Source organism: Scedosporium apiospermum (genome assembly GCF_000732125.1).
Source record: "Scedosporium apiospermum strain IHEM 14462 chromosome Unknown SEQ_SAPIO_0121, whole genome shotgun sequence".
In the NCBI taxonomy this organism is placed as follows: Eukaryota; Fungi; Ascomycota; class Sordariomycetes; order Microascales; family Microascaceae; genus Scedosporium; species Scedosporium apiospermum.
In genome coordinates, this window is record NW_015971822.1 from 2,347,731 (window position 1) to 2,365,801 (window position 18,071).

At 53.4% G+C, this 18,071-nt stretch overlaps 3 protein-coding genes across 3 annotated transcripts; all 3 read left to right on the forward strand.

Moving 5' to 3' along the window:
* Positions 1-1,020: 1,020 nt before the first annotated feature.
* Positions 1,021-1,907, forward strand: SAPIO_CDS8690 (uncharacterized protein; the record flags this gene model as incomplete). The annotated part of the gene is made up of 4 exons (XM_016790277.1): positions 1,021-1,033; positions 1,154-1,508; positions 1,594-1,687; positions 1,743-1,907. 4 exons carry the CDS (start codon positions 1,021-1,023, stop codon positions 1,905-1,907), a joined length of 627 nt encoding a protein of 208 aa, XP_016640540.1.
* A 1,169-nt stretch (positions 1,908-3,076) lies between these two features.
* On the forward strand, positions 3,077-5,874 carry SAPIO_CDS8691 (Spindle pole body component alp14; the record flags this gene model as incomplete). The annotated part of the gene is made up of 3 exons (XM_016790278.1): positions 3,077-3,136; positions 3,204-5,774; positions 5,848-5,874. 3 exons carry the CDS (start codon positions 3,077-3,079, stop codon positions 5,872-5,874), a joined length of 2,658 nt encoding a protein of 885 aa, XP_016640541.1.
* Positions 5,875-8,064: 2,190 nt separating this feature from the next.
* SAPIO_CDS8692 (uncharacterized protein) lies at positions 8,065-17,786 on the forward strand (the record flags this gene model as incomplete). Its single annotated transcript, XM_016790279.1, has 2 exons — positions 8,065-14,573; positions 14,633-17,786. The coding sequence occupies 2 exons, from the start codon at positions 8,065-8,067 to the stop codon at positions 17,784-17,786; spliced, it is 9,663 nt and encodes a 3,220-aa protein (XP_016640542.1).
* Positions 17,787-18,071: the final 285 nt, after the last annotated feature.

Here is an 18,071-nt window from a genome sequence, read left to right on the forward strand (position 1 = left end):
GCGGGACAACGCATACTTTCGTAGAGTCCTGGAGGACGATGCCACCTCACAAATTGAACCTTTTTTTTTTTTTGCTCCCGTCTCTTGGTGGATACTGTCCCTATTGCCATTTCCTATCCTGCTCTCATCGACAAATGGGCGGTCCCCAATGACCTCCATAATACCTAATGTACGAAGTACAATGACAATCAAGGACGATGACCAGGCATCGGCTGCAAAGTACTTTGTAAACAAGAACCGAGCCTTGACTCCCCTTCGTTCCTCTCTTGAAGTCTCTGCACTGCGTCTGAAGAAGAAAGGAAGAACCATCTCGTCTTGCCACATTGATCAGGGAATCACCTTCGCCGATGAGGGTGGCAGTGCCTTGGGTCTTGGCTTTCATCTGACTCGGATTGCAGCTGTGCCTCAATTGTCTTTTTTATCTCGGGTTGCACAGCCATACTCTGCGACATGCCTGTCTTGGACCCTCACCCCTGGGTACTGGTACAGGCGAATGGAGGTGGGGAGAGGAGCAGTACTTGTCCCACCATAGTGTTTCCAAGCAAGATTGTAGTATCGCCGTTCTCTCAGTCTCTCGTCAAAGTAGCGGTCGGGTTCGGGCATGTATGGGGACTAGTGTGTGGCAAGCATGCATTGTAGCCCATGCGACCCAGTTGAAATGCTTCGTATGCCCACATTGCATAGCCAATCACCGCGGGGGCGGAACGCGCCTGCACCTCAATTGCGGCTTGCCAATTTTAACAATTTGATGTTCGCCCTATGAGCAGCCTGACCAGGCTACAGGTGATACATAGACTGATAGTCGATCCTTCCAGCTAGTCTCTCGTCTGGGAGGTACAAAACTGGCTCCCTTGCTCCTCCTTCTGGAAAGCCGACGTTCGCTTTGTCTGTCTTTCTTACAGCTTTTTTTTCCCTCTCTTGTGTTGGCGCTTCTCAGTCTCTGAACTTGTAAGCCAATCTCTCTTCACTGAACGAAGCCCCTTTCGACAGCCCGCTCATTCGAATCGCCTCTCCTTCACAATGGATCCCAAGGGTAAGCGAAGTTTTCCATTCCCAATGTTAGCCAAATTTACTTTTCTGTTGCGAAAATTCTTGGCGGCCTTTTTGCAGGTTGAAGTCGAGGTTTACTGACGATCTTGTCCCTTCCCAATAGTTCAATCCCCTGGTGCCGAGTACCAGATGGGCTACGTCACCCCCCAGACCACCGGTCAGGTTGTCCCTCCTCAACCAGGCCAGCCTATTCAATACCAACAGGGCGTTCCCCCTCCTGTCTACCAGCAGCAGCCCCAGCCCCAGGTTCAACCCCAAGCTCAGGCCTACGGCCAGCCCAACGCATATGGTCCCCCTCAGCACCAGGCCACCGGCTTTGGCGCGCAGTATGGAATCGCTCCTGATTCCTACGGCGTGCCACTTGTGAGCCTCGCTGCCCAGCCCGCACCCGTCCAGTGCCCCAACTGCCACCAGCGTGTTATGACCGCTGTCAGCTACGAATCCGGTGGTTTCACCCAGTAGGCAGCCCCTTCTTGGTACTCTGTCCGACGTGTCGGCGCAGACAACAAGCGTCTAACTCGTACTAACTCCACTGGTTTCTAGTCTCATGGCCTTGCTTGCCTGCTGCGTTGTCTGCCTTGGTTGTATCCCCTACCTTATCGCCTCACTCAAGGATGTACATCACAAGTGCCCCAACGTGCGTATCCTTCATATTCAGCCGGTATCCCGCTCTTACTAACTTGTCGTAACAGTGCAACGCTCCTCTCGCCACTTATCATCGCAGTGGTCGTACTGAAGTCCACTTCCAGGCGGCCCAGGCTGCGGCCGCATCGCAAGCCGCTGCCCAGCAAGCTCCCCAGCAGCCCATCCAGCAGCAGCCCGTCCAGCCTGCCGCCCAACATCCCCCTACGCAGTAAAACACTGAGGGATGCGCCGATGCGGGAAAAATAACGAAGGAAAGACACCGATCACTTATCCTTTTTCTCGAACAAGAAAACCTAATCACCTGTCTCTGCGACATATCTTTCGTTTTGTCGTTTCTTTATCCCGGTTTTTTGGATTCACACTTCGGCGTTTGGAGTTATCCTAACACATACCCTTTACCGTTGGAGAGATTTATATAAGCAATAAAAGAACAGTGCTATTTACCTGATATCTAGTTGTTACATTTGACAGTTGTGAATCGTGTAGATATTCGAAGGAGCAGATGGACTGGCAATCTGAGCATCTCTTCAGTGGTGGGTAAGACCTACCAGAATGTCCCATTTCGTACATCTGCAAGTGTGTGGAGCATGATCTCAAATACTCACCGATGCTGCCATGGCATGGTCGCATTCTTTCCTATTTCCTCATAAAATCCAGTCTCGGGTTTTGGGCCTGCTCATGCGAGCCCGATATGGTTGGTGCCTGGCAGATGTGATCCTGCAGAATGCGTTGTTGGATCGCAATTGATTGATGTGAATGCGAAGGTAATTGGCTCTTCATCCCACCTTGATGCTAGTTGTCAAACGCGTATCCACGCGTCAGTCACCTGATAGCAAGTGCTGCGACTCACGGTGTCCTGGCAATGGGTATTCCCTGGCAACCAAAAATATTACCCGAAAACCCCCCGAGAAACAAACACTGACCACAAGACTCAAGTCTGGTGATTGAAACCACAGTCGAGCCCAACTTGACTTGTAGACCTTTGCTGTAAGACGCGACAAAGATACCCTTTTCTGTTTAGATTGTCGCACCTTTCGAATTGTACTCCCTCTAAATCAGTTTCCTTGTCATTCCGGCCTGTGCCTTTCACTTCCGCATAGGTTAGTTTTGACTTCTTTTTCCCCACCGATCAAGTTGACTTGTTCTTTGATCTGCTCTTTCTCGAATCGGATCCCCCCGCCTTTTTGACGTCGTCGTCATTCCAACTCGACTCTCAACAACACAGCGCCTCCCTCTACTTCGACGTAGCTGCTGTGCCATTCCCAGAACCTCCCCCTGCTAATCCGTTTGCCGGAGCTAGTTTGCCCACCATAGACTCTCAAACGACTCACCAACACGCCCCGAACATCCGTTTTACACCCCCTATCCTCTAGCGACCACCATGGGTGACCAAGAGGAGGATTACAGTTCCCTGCCCCTCACCGACCGCTGGACACATAAGGTGGGACCTCCTTGCGAGCCAACGCCGTTCAAGCCAAGTTACTAATAGTCGTTCGTTGTCTCTGTAGATCTGGAAGGTCAGGAAGGGAGCCTACGAAGATGCCGCTAAGCAGTTTGCCGCCACGCCCAACGAAACCGACCCCGTCTTCCGACCATTCATCCAAGATGCCGCGTTATGGAAAGGTGCGGCTGCAGACTCGAATGTTGCGGCGCAGCAAGAGGGTATCGCCGCGCTATGTGCCTTCCTCAAGTTTGGCGGACCGGATGCGGCAGTACGATCTCGCGGACACACAATAACACCCATCGTCGAGAAGGGCCTTGCGTCGACTCGAGCAGCTACGAAAGCCTCGGCCGTCGAGGCCCTTTTATTATACATCGAGATGGATACCCCCGCACCCGTTATCGAGGATCTACTTCCCGGCCTGTCCCACAAGCAACCCAAGATTATTGCGGCGACGCTTGCTGCGCTCACAACAATATTCCATAACTACGGCTGCAAGACCGTCGATCCGAAACCGGTGCTAAAGGCCCTACCTAAGGCTTTTGGCCACGCAGACAAGAATGTACGAGCCGAGGCGACGAATCTTGCAGTGGAATTTTACCGATGGCTCCGAGAAGCGATGAAGCCCATGTTCTGGGGTGACCTAAAGCCGACACAACAGAACGATCTCGAAGCGCAATTCGAAAAGATCAAGGCAGAGCCAGCGCCGAAACAGGAGCGTCTCCTTCGCTCTCAGGCCGCCATGGAGTCGGCGTCGGGAGCGCAAGGTGGTGGAGGAGGTGATGACGGCGGTTACGATGAGGAGCCGGCCGAGATTGATGCGTTCGATCTTGCGGAGCCTCAAGACGTTCTCAGCAAGATCGCTCCCGACTTTTACGATGCGCTCGGTTCGTCTAAATGGAAGGATCGAAAGGAAGCGCTGGAGGGCCTCTACGCAGTTCTTAACGTTCCCCGTATCAAGGACTCAGACTTTAATGAGTTGAACAGGAGCCTCGCAAAGTGCATGAAGGATGCGAATATTATGGTTGTCACCCACGCAGCGCAATCTATTGAGGCTCTTGCCAAGGGCTTGCGCAAGGGATACGGCAAGTATCGGTCGATCGTTATGGGCCCGATAATGGAGCGTTTGAAGGAGAAAAAGCAGGCTGTCGCGGACGCTCTTGGAGCTGCCCTCGACGCCGTTTTTCTCGCCACCAGTCTCACAGACTGTCTCGAGGATATTGTGGCCTGTTTAGTGCACAAGAATCCCCAAGTCAAGGAGGGGACCATGAAGTTCCTCATTCGGTGTCTGCGCACCACTCGCGATGTGCCTAGCAAAGCAGAGATTCAAACTATTGTCGACTCGGCGAAGAAGCTGCTCTCGGAGTCTAGTGAGGGTCTTCGGTCTGGAGGTGCTGAGGTTCTCGGTACCGTCATGAAGATTATCGGCGAACGCGCGATGAACCCCCACTTGGAGGGGCTCGATGACATCAGGAAGAACAAGATCAAGGAGTTTTACGAGACTGCGGAAGTCAAGGCCAAGGAGAAACCGAAGCCCGCTCCTGCGCCAGCCCGCGCCGCTCCTGGCGGACCCAAGAAGGTCATGGGAGGCGGTCCCCCCGGCCTAAGAAAGGGACCTGCCGGATTGAGGAAGGCAGCTCCAGCCGCAGCCGCAGCAGCACCTCCGGCAGACAGCGCACCATTGGCCCCCCAGCCCACTGCGCGACCAGCTAGCAAGCTGGGAATGCCCAAGCCATCGGGCCTCGCCGGAATGAAAGCGCCTCAAAAGCGACTTGGCGGTCCTGGAGGCCTTGCTTCTCCCCGAAGAGTCGCGGCCGCTCCCCCGCCCGTGGAAGAAGAGCAGCCGGCGCCGCCTCCCCAACCCAGACTCGGACCAGCCCGAGGCGGACTTGCTGCCCGGTCACTAGCCAAGCCCGCTGCCGCACCTGCCCCCGTGGCGCCCCCATCTCCCGTTCCTTCAAGCGGCTTGAGTGCGTTAGAGCGTGCTGAACTGGAGGAGCTCCGCGCGGCAAATGAGAGGCTGACGCGCCTGTCGGAAGAGCTGAGGCACGAGCGAAGCAAGCTCCTATCAGAAGTACAAGAGCTTAAGAACCAGAACGCCAGTCTGATTGAGGACCACACGAGGGACGTTCTGAGCATCAAGGCGAAGGAGACCCAATTAGTGCGAGCACGCAGTGATGCCGAGGCTACGGAACAGACAAACGAGCGGCTACGACGCGAATTGGAGCGCCTTAAGCGAGCGCTCGACCGCGCCGAGGGACACGGTCCCGGCTTCGCCAGCCCCGGTCTATCCTCGCCCACGCATGATGAGGCGGGTATCTACAGGGATGGTGGCTACGGCTCTGCAGGCACTAGGAACCAGCGAATGAGCTTCAACAGCACCATGTCCGAGGAGAAGGAGAATGGCGATCACCCTTACCCGTCGGCGAAGGCGAATCTCGAACTTCGGTATGGTGGAGCGTCCGGACGCGGGAGTCCCGCGCGTGGATACCGGAGCAACTTGGCTGGAGGCGAGGGTAGTTATATTTCGCGGCCCCAGAGTACGACGCCTCATGACTCGAGGGGCGATGGTGTTGAGAGTTGGAAGAGAGCGGCTGAGGTGACTAGTCAATTGAAGGCTAGGATTGAGCAGATGAAGGTATGTTTTGCCTCCCGCTAGGGAATGCGACTAAAAGCCCCTCGACACTAACGAGTCTCTCTTTTTATTATAGGCGAAGCAAGCTTTTATGAGGCCATGAACGAGTAAACGAGGATGAATGAATTGATATACCATGCTATTCCCATTCTTTTTTTAACTTCTGCCTTTCTTTCTTTTTCCCACCGTCTTCTCTCCATACTCTCCCACCTCACTTCGTTTTTAAAGGGTTTAGCATGGCAGCTTTTTTTTCCATACACACGGCAGGGAAAAGAAATGGGAGGTGCTTGGGAGTCTTCATGAAGATATATGAAGTACAGGTCCAAGTTTTGATGTTCACTTTTACCACCTTCTTACCTAGAGACGGGTGCCTGATGGCTTGTCGATTTTTCTCCTCCTCCTTTGGTTTGGGGAACTTGGGGGAGTATGGATGCATATCGGCACTGATTTTCCCGGTCATTCTTCTTTTTACAATGCAGTTGAATCGATGGGGGAAAAACGTATCTGGGTTGTTTTTTGAGTTGCGAGCATTGGGATTATTTGGGCTTTTAGTGGTTTTTTTCTTATTCAATGGCTAATAATACGGGAATAGAGTGTTATGATACTTCGATCTGTTATGGATGTTATTGCTCTGTTGTAGATTTGATGTATGTGTGATACCAGGGCTCGGAGAATGGATGCTTCTGGGGGAGCGCTGGGATGCGACGCAACTCTTGAATGTTCCGAGTGCGGTCTTTGAGATTTCTAGTTGCAGAGAATATTCCTATCAACGATGTAACAGTAATGGATTCGAAGGAGATTGAGTGATCATGTCCAGTGAGGAGAGGGTTTATGGTGTATTTCGTTGAGGACGACTGTCTTGGATTCTACCTCCCACCTCTCAAATCACCCACTTCTGGTCTCCAACGAAGCTGTAAAATGGAACTCTCCTCTCGGTTATGTAGTAGTTCCCTAGGCATCCAACCTGCTGGGGGGGAGCTTGGAATCTCGGAGCTGGGGAAGCCGTCTACCTAGGACGTCTACGTCGGTGTGATGCAACGGAGGTGCAGTCCTAGAGAGCCTATGACGCGGATTAATGCCAGGCTGCCGAGGAACCATCTCGATGACGACGACGAGAGCAAAGAAATCTTGCGGATACTTGAGAAGAAGTACGTCTCAACGTTGAGCGAGTCTGTCTTTGAGTTTGTGCTAACTTTAGGGGTCCAAGGCTGGGATTCTTCCATGCCAAACAGGGCCGCCTTGGTTTTCTTGGGTCGAATCTGAGGATCGCCACGGAATATAGTGAAACGCCATCCTCTTAATCTACATTCTCATACTCGCCAATCTGGCCTCCATTCTTCCTGGATCTGGAAATCAATTACTTCGTCCTTCGTAATTAATTTGCCGCCTGGATCGCCGTGACGTAATGTTGATTTTGGTCAACCCCGTAGTCCTTCTCCAGGTTGGGCCGCTGCCAGCTGGCTAACAGCTGGCCTCAGATGCTCAAGGAGGGTACCCCCGGGTCTGTTATGGAAATGTGGAACCAATTGTCGGGTCTCGGCCAATTGACATGCATCAGATGTGGATAGAGCCACCCCATGCTCTGATCAACTGAGCTCCCTCACGCATCCGCGGTTCCTTTTCGAGGTCCAGGATTCGAGCAGGGCAAGAGCAACTGACGACAATCAAATGCCGACTTCCCCAAGTCTCTCATGCCCAACGCAAGCGAGCGTGATTGCCCATTGTTACCCAGATTGCTAGGCAAATGGGATATGCCATCCAGTGACGACTGGATGAATTCGTTATTTTCCTCTTTCATTTCCGTAGATGCTACGAGTTTGTTTGCCTGACGCATCATACTTCGTATGGTAACCATTCCTGCCTTGCTCTCGTTGGAACAATTGCCCGAGCCGAGCTCCCTTTGTGTGCTAATACTGCTCGCCCACTTAGGCCCCGAGCTCGTCTTTTACGACCTTGGACACCTTCGAATCTGCTGCTACCCGTCATTCTCGACATAGATACCCGATAGGAAAGTCTTTTTTTATTCTATCCGCGAGCTCCATTCCTCCTCGTGCACGAGATCAATCCGCGACTGAGCACCCCGCACTTCACAAATGTCCCCACGGCTTCTCCGCTGAAGCTCCTGATCCTCGAAGGACCATCCTAACTCGCGAACCGGATGGGCCGTCTCGATACCGTTACCTACGAATAATTAAGCAATTGCAATACGCGCCTGCCCGATTGTCCCCGTCCCTAGTGAACCGATTCTACCCCATATTCCCCTCGCCCGGGTCACGGCGACCACTCCGCGGCCATGTTGGAGGGACTCGTTGCCGGCCTGCTCAACCGCTTCTTGGGCATGTATGTCAAGAACTTTGACCCTACACAGCTCAAGGTCGGCATCTGGTCTGGTGATGTGAAGCTCCGCAACCTAGAGCTCCGCAAAGAGGCTCTCGATCAGCTTCGGCTTCCCGTCAACGTTGTCGAGGGCCATCTTGGAGAGCTGACCCTTGTGATACCCTGGTCAAACCTACGTGGAGCCCCTGTCAGAGTGTTTGTCGAAGATGTCTTCTTGCTGGCCTCGCCCAAGGAAGAGGCCGAGTATGACGAGGAGGAGGAAGAGCGAAGGAGACAACGCATCAAGATGGAGAAGCTGGAATCGGCCGAGCTCCTGAAAGAGCGATCACGCGAGGGTTTGAGCGCAGAGGAAGAGAAGAAGAACCAGAGCTTCACACAGAGCTTGATTACGAAGATCGTCGACAACTTGCAGGTCACAGTCAAGAACATACACGTCCGCTACGAGGACTCCATCTCCGCGCCCGGCCATCCCTTCGCGCTTGGCGTTACTCTCGGAGAATTCAGTGCCGTCAGCACCGATGGTAAATGGCAGCCTGCATTCCTTCATGGCGAGGATGACATCACCCACAAGCTCGCGACACTCGATGGCCTTGCCGTCTACTGGGATACCGACGCCGAGCTACTAGGGTCAGGTCGAGAGGTGACCACTCCACAAGAAGAACTCCCACACGAGGAGATGGTGGCGAGATTAAAGGGTATGATTCAATCGACGGGCGAGAAGGAGGAGGACGATGGCGATTACGACGATGTCAGCAGTACGAGTAGCACCGACCCGGCCGCGAACCATCAATACATTCTCCGTCCTGTCAGCGGACAGGCCAAAATCGAGCTCGACAAGTCGGGGGATTTGCGCAAACCCAAGTACAAGGCCGCCTTGCTGTTTGAGGAGATTGGTCTCGTACTAGACGATGACCAGTACCGCGACGGCCTGATGATGGTTGACCTGTTCCATTACTTTATTCGACATCAAGAATACAAGAAGTATCGACCGAAAGATGTCACCCCCAAGGAAGATCCAAAGGCGTGGTTCCTCTTTGCCGGCAACGCCGTTCTTAGGAAGATTCACGAGCGGAACCGGAAATGGACCTGGGATTACATCCGCGAACGACGGGATGATCGTTTACGCTACATAGAACTCTTCAAAAAGAAGAAACAAAATCAACTATTAACACCGATTGAAACGGATGACCTGAATAGCTTGGAATGGAAGCTGAATTACGAGGACCTCCGTTTCTGGAGATCTCTGGCGAGGAACCAGTTGAGGAGGGAGAACGCTGCCGCTTTGAAGGCCCCTCAACAGCAACCGCAAGAACAACAGGGATGGCTTGCTTGGGTATGGGGCTCAAAACCGACTGCCGAGCAGGTGGACGAGACGGAAAACACAACCATAACGGAAGAGCAGAGGAAGGAGCTTTACGAGGCTATCGAGTGGGACGAGAAGGCGGCCCTCGCTGCCGACATCGATGTGCCCCGCGACTCGATCAAGCTCCAGCTCGAAACGTCTCTGAGCACTGGCAGCTTTACGCTGAAGAAGGGAACCCATGACAAGGCTATTGACCTTATCAGCCTGCATTTCGACGTTTTCAAATCCAGGGTTCTGCAGCGGCCCGACTCGTTCCTTGCGGATATGAGCCTTGGAGGCCTGCGCGTCAACGATGGCACTACACCCAACACCAAATTCCCCGAGATTGTTCGTGTCAAGGATGCACCGAGCCGGAACAAGAAGCGCCTCTCCCTCGTGGAGTTGGAGCAGAACCAGCAAGAACCCTTCTTTTTCTTTGAGATCGAGCAGAACCCCCTTGAGCGCGCTGGCGATTTTGCCTTGGTCGGTAAGCTTAAACCGCTTGAGATCGTGTGGAACCCCAACGTGGTCGTCGGTATTGTCGACTTTTTCCGGCCGCCGGAGCGCCACATGGAGTCCATTGTCGCGTTGATGGAAACTGCTGGTGCTACTGTGGAGGGCCTCCGAGAGCAGACTAGGGTCGGCCTAGAGTTCGCCCTGGAAGAGCACAAGACTATCAACGCTCAGCTTGATCTTCAAGCGCCTCTCATTATTGTGCCCGTCAGCGTCACGGCATTGAACTCGACCTGTCTCATTCTGGATGCCGGTCATATTAGCGTGACCAGCGAACTGGTGGATGAGGGAACCATGAAGCAAATCCAAGAGAAACAACGTCAGTCATATACGGACGAAGATTTTAAGAGGCTCGAGTCCGCCATGTATGACAAATTTCATGTGCAGCTCACCTCTACCCAGCTCCTTATCGGACCATCGATCGAGGAGACGAAGATGCAGTTGGAAAGCGACGATGACAAGAAGATGTTGCACGTCGTGGAACGCATCAACGTTGGCTTTACTGTGGCGATCTCCATCATCCCTAAGGCTCCAAATTTGACAAAAGTCAAAGTATCGGGTCACCTTCCCGTGCTCCACGTCGCGGTCTCCGATGCCAAGTACAAGACCTTGATGAGAATTATTGACGTTGCGATCCCGAAGTTCGGTAATGAGGATGAGAAACGGCCGCCAACTCTTCGATCCCAACCATCCAGATCTTCTTTCAGTTTCGGTAGCCCCCCCTCCAATCGGACGAGAAGGCGGAGCACTAGGCGGCTGTCTACCGCGTTCCCTTTTACGATGACACAACCTTCATTTATTACGGACGAGGACATTACCCAAGATGAGGACAAGTTTGTGGATGCTCTGTCAGGCATGGATCGCCTGAAGCTTGGCATGAAGCAGCGTATTTTCCAGCTCAAGTTCACCGTCGACACACTCAGGGGCTCCCTTTACCGGAGCGATCCCGCGCGGAAGAAGCCGGATCAACTGCTCGTCGAGTTGGTGGCCGAGTCTTTCGGCTTCGAGTTCTACAATCGCCAGTATGACATGGCCGCCGAGGTTTCTCTGGGATCCGTCACTGTCGATGACTTTGTCGAGAATCCTCCAGCAGAGTTCAAGTCCATCGTGTCTTCCGGAGACTCTGAGGACCGGGAACAGAACCGGAGCCTGGTGCATGTCAAATACGTCAAAGTTAACAGCCAATCACCGGAATTCATGTCGGTCTACGAAGGCATCGAGACTAATGTCGACGCAAAAATCTCCACGATTAACCTGGTTGTCACACGCAAGACTCTCCTCACACTTCTTGACTTTATTCTCATCACTTTCACGAACAACAATAACAACCAGAATCGATTGCCCGCGCCGAGGTCCGACTTTGGCGATTTCGATGAAGGCCTAGATGCCGTCGCCATCCAAGAGCCACAAAATGAAAACGGTTCGATCCGCGTCAAGGTTGACTTGAAGAGTATCCGTCTCATTTTGAACAATGATGGCATTCGGCTTGCGACTCTCTCCCTGAACCATGCCGAGGTGCGAATCCACTTGCATAACCAGACTATGAGAGTCTCCTCGAGGCTGGGAAATCTTACTCTCATTGATGATGTTGATGCCGGCGTCTCGGAAGATTCGAGCTTACGCCAACTCATGACCATCCAGGGGAATGAGCTTGCCGACTTCCGCTACGAGACTTTTGACGCGAGCAAGAAAGAGACGTATCCTGGCTACGACTCTTCGATCTTCCTGAGAGCCGGATCTGTCAAAATCAACTTCGTCGAGGAGCCATTCCGCAAAATTGTGAACTTCCTAGTCAAGTTTGGAAAGATGCAGGCCCTCTACAACGCCGCTAGACAGGCAGCTGCTGAGCAGGCGTCCCAGCTCCAGCAGAGTAACTCGCGAATCAAATTTGACGTCGTCATTCGAACACCTATCGTAGTGTTCCCCGGCGCTGTTTCTACCAGCAGCAGCCAACGAGATCTAGTCACTGCCTATCTCGGTGAGATCTATGCCCAGAATAAGTTTGCACCACTGGACGACTCCGTGGACTCGGAGATGGCCATGAAGATATCGGCTGGAATTCGCAATACTCGCCTTACTTCCGACTTCCATTATTCCCGGGGTATTTCTGAGGAGCTTGAGATGATTGACCACGTTGATCTCGGATTCGATATCACATATGCCGAGCACAAGACCGGGGTTAAACGGCCGGATATCGAGGTAGCTGGGAAGATTTCCGATGTGAAGCTGCGCATTACCCCATATCAATTGAAAGCCCTTCTAGAGATTTCCAAGTCTGTGCCCGCGGCGTTTGCTGGGGATAACGAGCTGGAGGCAGAACAGGCACAGAATGGCGGTGATGGAGGCACGCTTCAGACGGTCAAGGGTGCGACTTCGCCAGCCTTGGCCGACAGTGAGGAGTTGATCGTGGACCAGAACCCAGAGTTAAGCTTGCATCGCGAGGCATGGGCGAAGCTTGATCTCTACTTCAACATTCCCACCGTCGGTCTCGAGTTGATCACCGCCCATGAAGACCAACCGGTTGGCAGCCAAGACGAGGCTAGCCTGTCGCAGTTCTCGCTTGATGACAGCCAAGTGAAGCTGCGCATGCTTTCCGATGGCTCGATTGAATCGGAGCTTCTGGTCCGTTCGTTTACGATTTACGACAGCCGACCTCGCGATAACAACAAGTATCGCCGTATCATGACATCTTCGAACAAGGATGTCCAGCAACTGATGGCCAGCGTAACCCTGTCTGGCGGCGCAGAGAGGCATATGATTGCGATTGTTACCGTTGATAGTCCGCGAGTCATTTTCGCGTTGGATTATCTCTTCGCTCTCCAAAACTTCGCCATGACAGCCCTGAAGAATGATGATGAACCGATGGTGATTGAGGAAGAAATGTCAGAAATTCCGGAAGAATCAGACGCAGAGTCTGTAGCGCTCTCCACTCGCCGACTACCTTTGTCGCCTTTGTCCCCTGAGTCGAGCTCGCATTTTAGTACTCGAACAGGGACCCCACAAACCCAGAACCAGCCCTCAGCCATGACGATGTCTTTCCGCGTCAACGTCGTTGATGCCCAAGTTATTCTCATCGCTAATCCTCTCAGCACGAGCTCTGAGGCAATTGTTCTCGGGACCAAGCAGGTCTTGTTGTCTCAGCAACATGCCTTGACCTTCCAGGTGTCGGAAGTAGGCATGTTCCTCTGCCGGATGGACCGCTTCGAGGACAGCAGGCTCCGAATTATCGACGATTTCTCTATACAATTGTCTATGGACAACTCGAGTCCGACGGTGGCGAGCCTCTCCATTAACATTGAGCCGCTTATTCTGCGTCTGTCTCTTCGAGATATCCTGATGGCGCTGCAAATTATCACCAAGGCTTCTGAGCTGTCCGACTCGATGGACAAGGACTCCAAACCAACGGGTTCTGAGGAGAAGGCTCGACAACTTCGACAGGCTGAGGCTAGGCGACGCACACCTAGTGGACATGGCACATCAACAGTCGCCGGCACGGTCAGGCCGGCAACTCTGGCGACGACGGCGACCCATGGCAGCGGTTCAAGGAAGTCAGTTGATAAGACGCCGATCAGGCGCGAGGATCTTACGGCAACCGTGGAAGGCATTCGCATTATTTTGATCGGGGACGTGCACGAACTTCCAATCCTCGACGTTGGCATCAATTCCTTCTCTGCGACTGGAGCGGATTGGTCATCGAGGCTGAGGGCCGAGACGGCAATTAACATGTACGCGAACGTCTTCAACTTCTCCAAGTCTGCCTGGGAACCCCTGATCGAGCCTTGGCATGTTCAATTTGGCGTATATCGAAGCCCCTCCGAAGGCCTGTCGATTGATGTCGTATCGAGGAAGACTCTGGACCTGACCGTAACCGCCTCAACTATCGCTCTGGCATCCAAGTCGATGGCCTTCCTTTCTCAAGAACAAGACGTCCTCGGCAAACCTAGGGGCGTCGAGACTCCCTACCGAATCCGAAACTATACCGGCTTCGACGTCACTGTGGATGCATTGAAGCGAGCCGACGAGGACCAGCTGAGCGCCCACTTAACAGACGGCCAAGAGGTGCCGTGGAGTTTTGAGCCCTGGGAGAAGATGCGTGAAACTCTCCTTATGGATAGTTCTTCTAACATGGTTGAAGTCAGGCTCGAGGGTAGTGGCTTTGATCCCGTGAAGAGCATTCGTCTCAACCGCGAGGGTGAGTTCCTGTATAGCCTTCGAGTAAAGGGGAAGAGCACCGTCCACCGCATCATGGTCGAGATCCAGCTCGGAACCGACAATGTGAAGTATGTCACATTGCGCTCGCCACTCCTTGTCGAGAATCACACGCAAATCCCTGTCGAACTCGGAGTATATGATGCCGAGAAGGGCGATCTGCTTAAGATCGAGAAGATTTCTCCCGGGGAGAGCCGTCCTGCGCCGGTCGGTGCGGTGTACGTGAAGTCGCTTCTGGTGCGGCCCGATTCCGGGTTCGGCTACTCGTGGTCGTCGGAGGCGCTTAATTGGAGGGATCTAGTGAAGAGGCCGATTCGGACGATGGTTTGCAAGGGGGATAATGGGGATCCTTTTTACTTTCAGCTTTATGCCTCATTTGACAAGGGCAATCCTCTTCTCAAGTATGTTTCCTTCCCACACAGTGAGAGCTATAACAGCGTCGCTGACTTATTTTTCACAGATCCTACCCCTACATGAGGCTCAAGCTCTCTGCTCCTGTCGTGCTGGAGAACCTTTTGCCTTATGACTTCAAGTATCGCATCTACGACAAGAACACAAGGAAGGACTGGACGAACTTTCTCAGGAAGGGAGGTCTTAGTCCTGTCCATGTTGTCGAGCTGTCGCATCTCTTGCTTCTGAGCGTCGACATGCAGGATACGCCATTCAAACCTAGCGAGTTCGCCGTCATCAACTCGGGCAGCACTGCAGACTTTAGGAAAGAGGAGAAGCTAGTCTGTCGAGATGAGCAAGGTCTCACGCTGAACCTCAGACTTCACTACCACCGCATATCTGACAGCGGCGGCGCGTTCAAGGTCACCGTCTACAGTCCGTACGTCGTCCTGAACCAGACCGGCCTGGAATTAGATATCCGTGCTAGGGGCTTCATGCAAGGAGCGAAGGCCGCAGCCGGACGGTTCCCGCTCGTCGACACTTCCGAGGACGGACGTCCCAAGGTCCACCCATTCATGTTCTCGTTTGCCCACGAAGATCCCAAGAACCGCGTGCAATTAAAGATTGGCGATTCCGAGTGGAGTAAACCGCAGTCTTTCGAAGCCATTGGAAGCACGTCCGAGGTGGTGCTATCGTCGACCGCGAATCGGAACAGGGAAATCCATGTTGGTATTTCCGTCGAGTCTGGACAGGGCAAGTACAAGATGACCAATGTAGTTACCCTCACACCGCGATTCATCCTGCAAAATAAGTTGCGCGAGGATATCCTTGTTCGGGAGCCGAGCTCTTCCGGTTCGCTCACATTGAAGGCTGGTAGCCTCCACCCTATTCAGTTCATGCAGAGGTCGAGGGTCAAGCAGTTATGTTTGTGCCTACCGGGCCTGGATAACCCGTGGACGGCGCCATTCAACATCTCCGACGTTGGCACGACGCACATCAAGATTGCGAGGTCTGGACAGCGACAACAGCTGATCAGAGCCGAGATTCTCCTGGAGCATGCAACTATCTTCATCCACATTAGTAAGGAGACGAAGCACTGGCCATTCTCGATGCGTAATGAGAGCGACACGGAGTTTATCTTTTATCAGGCCAACCCCAACGTCGAGGAGGAAGAGGTCGAGGACCGTTCTGGGTGGAAGCCGATTCGTTACCGATTGCCACCCCGAAGCATAATGCCGTATGCTTGGGACTTCCCCGCGGCCAGGTTCCGGGAAATTGTCATCAACGCGGCGGGCAGGGAGAGGCATGTCAAGCTTGCCGAGATTGGCAACCAAATTCCAATGAAGTTTGCGACGCAATCCGGACAACAGAAGATTATCGACATTAACGTCGCAGCGGACGGACCCACGCAAACACTGATCCTCTCGAACTTTAAGCAGTCGAAGAGTATGTACCGACAAAGGCGTAAGTCGGCCGGCACTGGCGCTGGTGGCAGCGGCTTCGAGATCAAGGACTTGAATACAGACACTACCTTCAAGGCGCAGCTTAGACTGTCTGGCATTGGTGTTTCGCTTATCAACCAACAGCTGAGGGAGCTTGCGTACGTCACGTTCCGCGACGTTTCTCTCAAGTACAGCGAGTCGCCTCTCTACCAGACTGTCAGCTTGTCTATAAAGTGGATCCAGATCGACAACCAACTCTACGGCGGCATCTTCCCCATTGTTCTGTATCCTAGCGTCGTCCCGAAGAAGGCGCAGGAGATCGAGGCACACCCTTCGATCCACGCTATGATTACGCGGGTCAAGGATGATTCCTACGGCGTCCTGTACGTCAAGTACGCCACGCTGCTCATCCAGCAGATGACGGTTGAGCTGGATGAGGACTTTGTCTTTGCCTTGTTTGACTTCTCACACATCCCCGGCGCGGCCTGGGAGCAGAATGAAAGCGATGGCATGCTTTGCGCCGAAGTGCTTGGCATTCCGGAGCCGAAGCAGCAGCACAGCGGACAAGACATGTACTTTGAGCTCCTCAACATCCAGCCGATGCAGCTCGATTTGTCCTTTATGAGGACAGAGCGAGTCAACGTCGAGAGTAAGACGTCGTCGAAGAACCCGCTCATGTTCTTCCTCAACGTTATGACGATGGCCATGGGTAACGTCAATGATGCTCCCTTGAGGCTGAACGCGCTCATGTTGGAGAACGTGCGGGTTTCCACCCCCGTCTTGATTCAAAATATCTCGAACCACTACAGCCAGGAGGCTCTCTACCAGATCCACAAGATTCTCGGCTCGGCGGACTTCCTCGGAAATCCCGTCGGCCTGTTCAACAACATCAGCTCCGGTCTTACTGATATTTTCTACGAGCCTTACCAGGGTCTCATTCTCAGCGACAAGCCCGAAGAGTTCGGTTTGGGCATCGCCAAGGGCGCTACTTCGTTTGTCAAGAAGTCCGTCTATGGTGTCAGCGACTCCTTCTCCAAGTTTACGGGTAGTCTTTCCAAGGGCCTGGCCGCGGCCACTCTCGACAAGCAGTTCCAGGATCGGCGACGCATTACGCGTGCGCGCAACCGGCCCAAGCATGCCCTCTACGGCGTTACCACGGGAGCTAACTCGTTCCTCACAAGCGTCGCGTCGGGAGTGGGTGGCCTTGCTCGAAAACCGCTCGAGGGTGCTGAGCAAGAAGGTGCGTTTGGTTTCGTGAAGGGCGTAGGAAAGGGCGTACTTGGCCTTGCCACCAAGCCTGCCATTGGCGTGCTCGACATGGTCTCCAACGTGTCCGAGGGGATCCGCAACACGACGACCGTATTCGACGGCTCGGAGCTCGACCGTGTGCGCCTCGCCCGTTTCATTCCCTCAGATGGCATCATCCGCCCTTACAACCAGCGCGAGGCCCTAGGACAGTACTGGCTCAAGCAGGTCGATAACGGCAAGTACTTTGACGAGTCGTACATTGCGCACCTGGAGCTGCCGCGCGAGGACATGGTGGTCATGGTGACGTACGCGCGCATCCTCATGATCCGGAGCAAGCGGTTGACGTCGGAGTGGGACGTGCCGCTGAGGGACGTGCAGACGATTGCGAAGGAGAGGACGGGCCTGAGCTTGACGCTGAGGGATGGGGTCAACGGGCCGTTTATTCCTGTTGGGGATGAGGATAGTCGGAGGTTTTTGTATCGGATGGTGGCGGTTGCTGTGGAGGAATTCAATAGGCGGTTTAGGAGTCTGTGAGTACGGGGTCGAAGGCGGCTGTGTGGCTTGAGAGACGGCGGCGGATGGTGGTGTTTATGATTGATGATGGGGAAAAGGGAACGCAACTCTACTTATAGATCTTCTTTTTTTTGTATTCACTGTATTGTAACGGAGACTGTTGTAAGCATTGCTTTTTGGTTTCATTGCGTTTCAGAAAAAGAACTCATTGAATATTATTATCAGTTCACTCATCGGACGCTACTCTAAACGTGAAGATTGCCTCATCTTTTCTAATTCCACCCTGCCACCTCTAGGACCCCATCC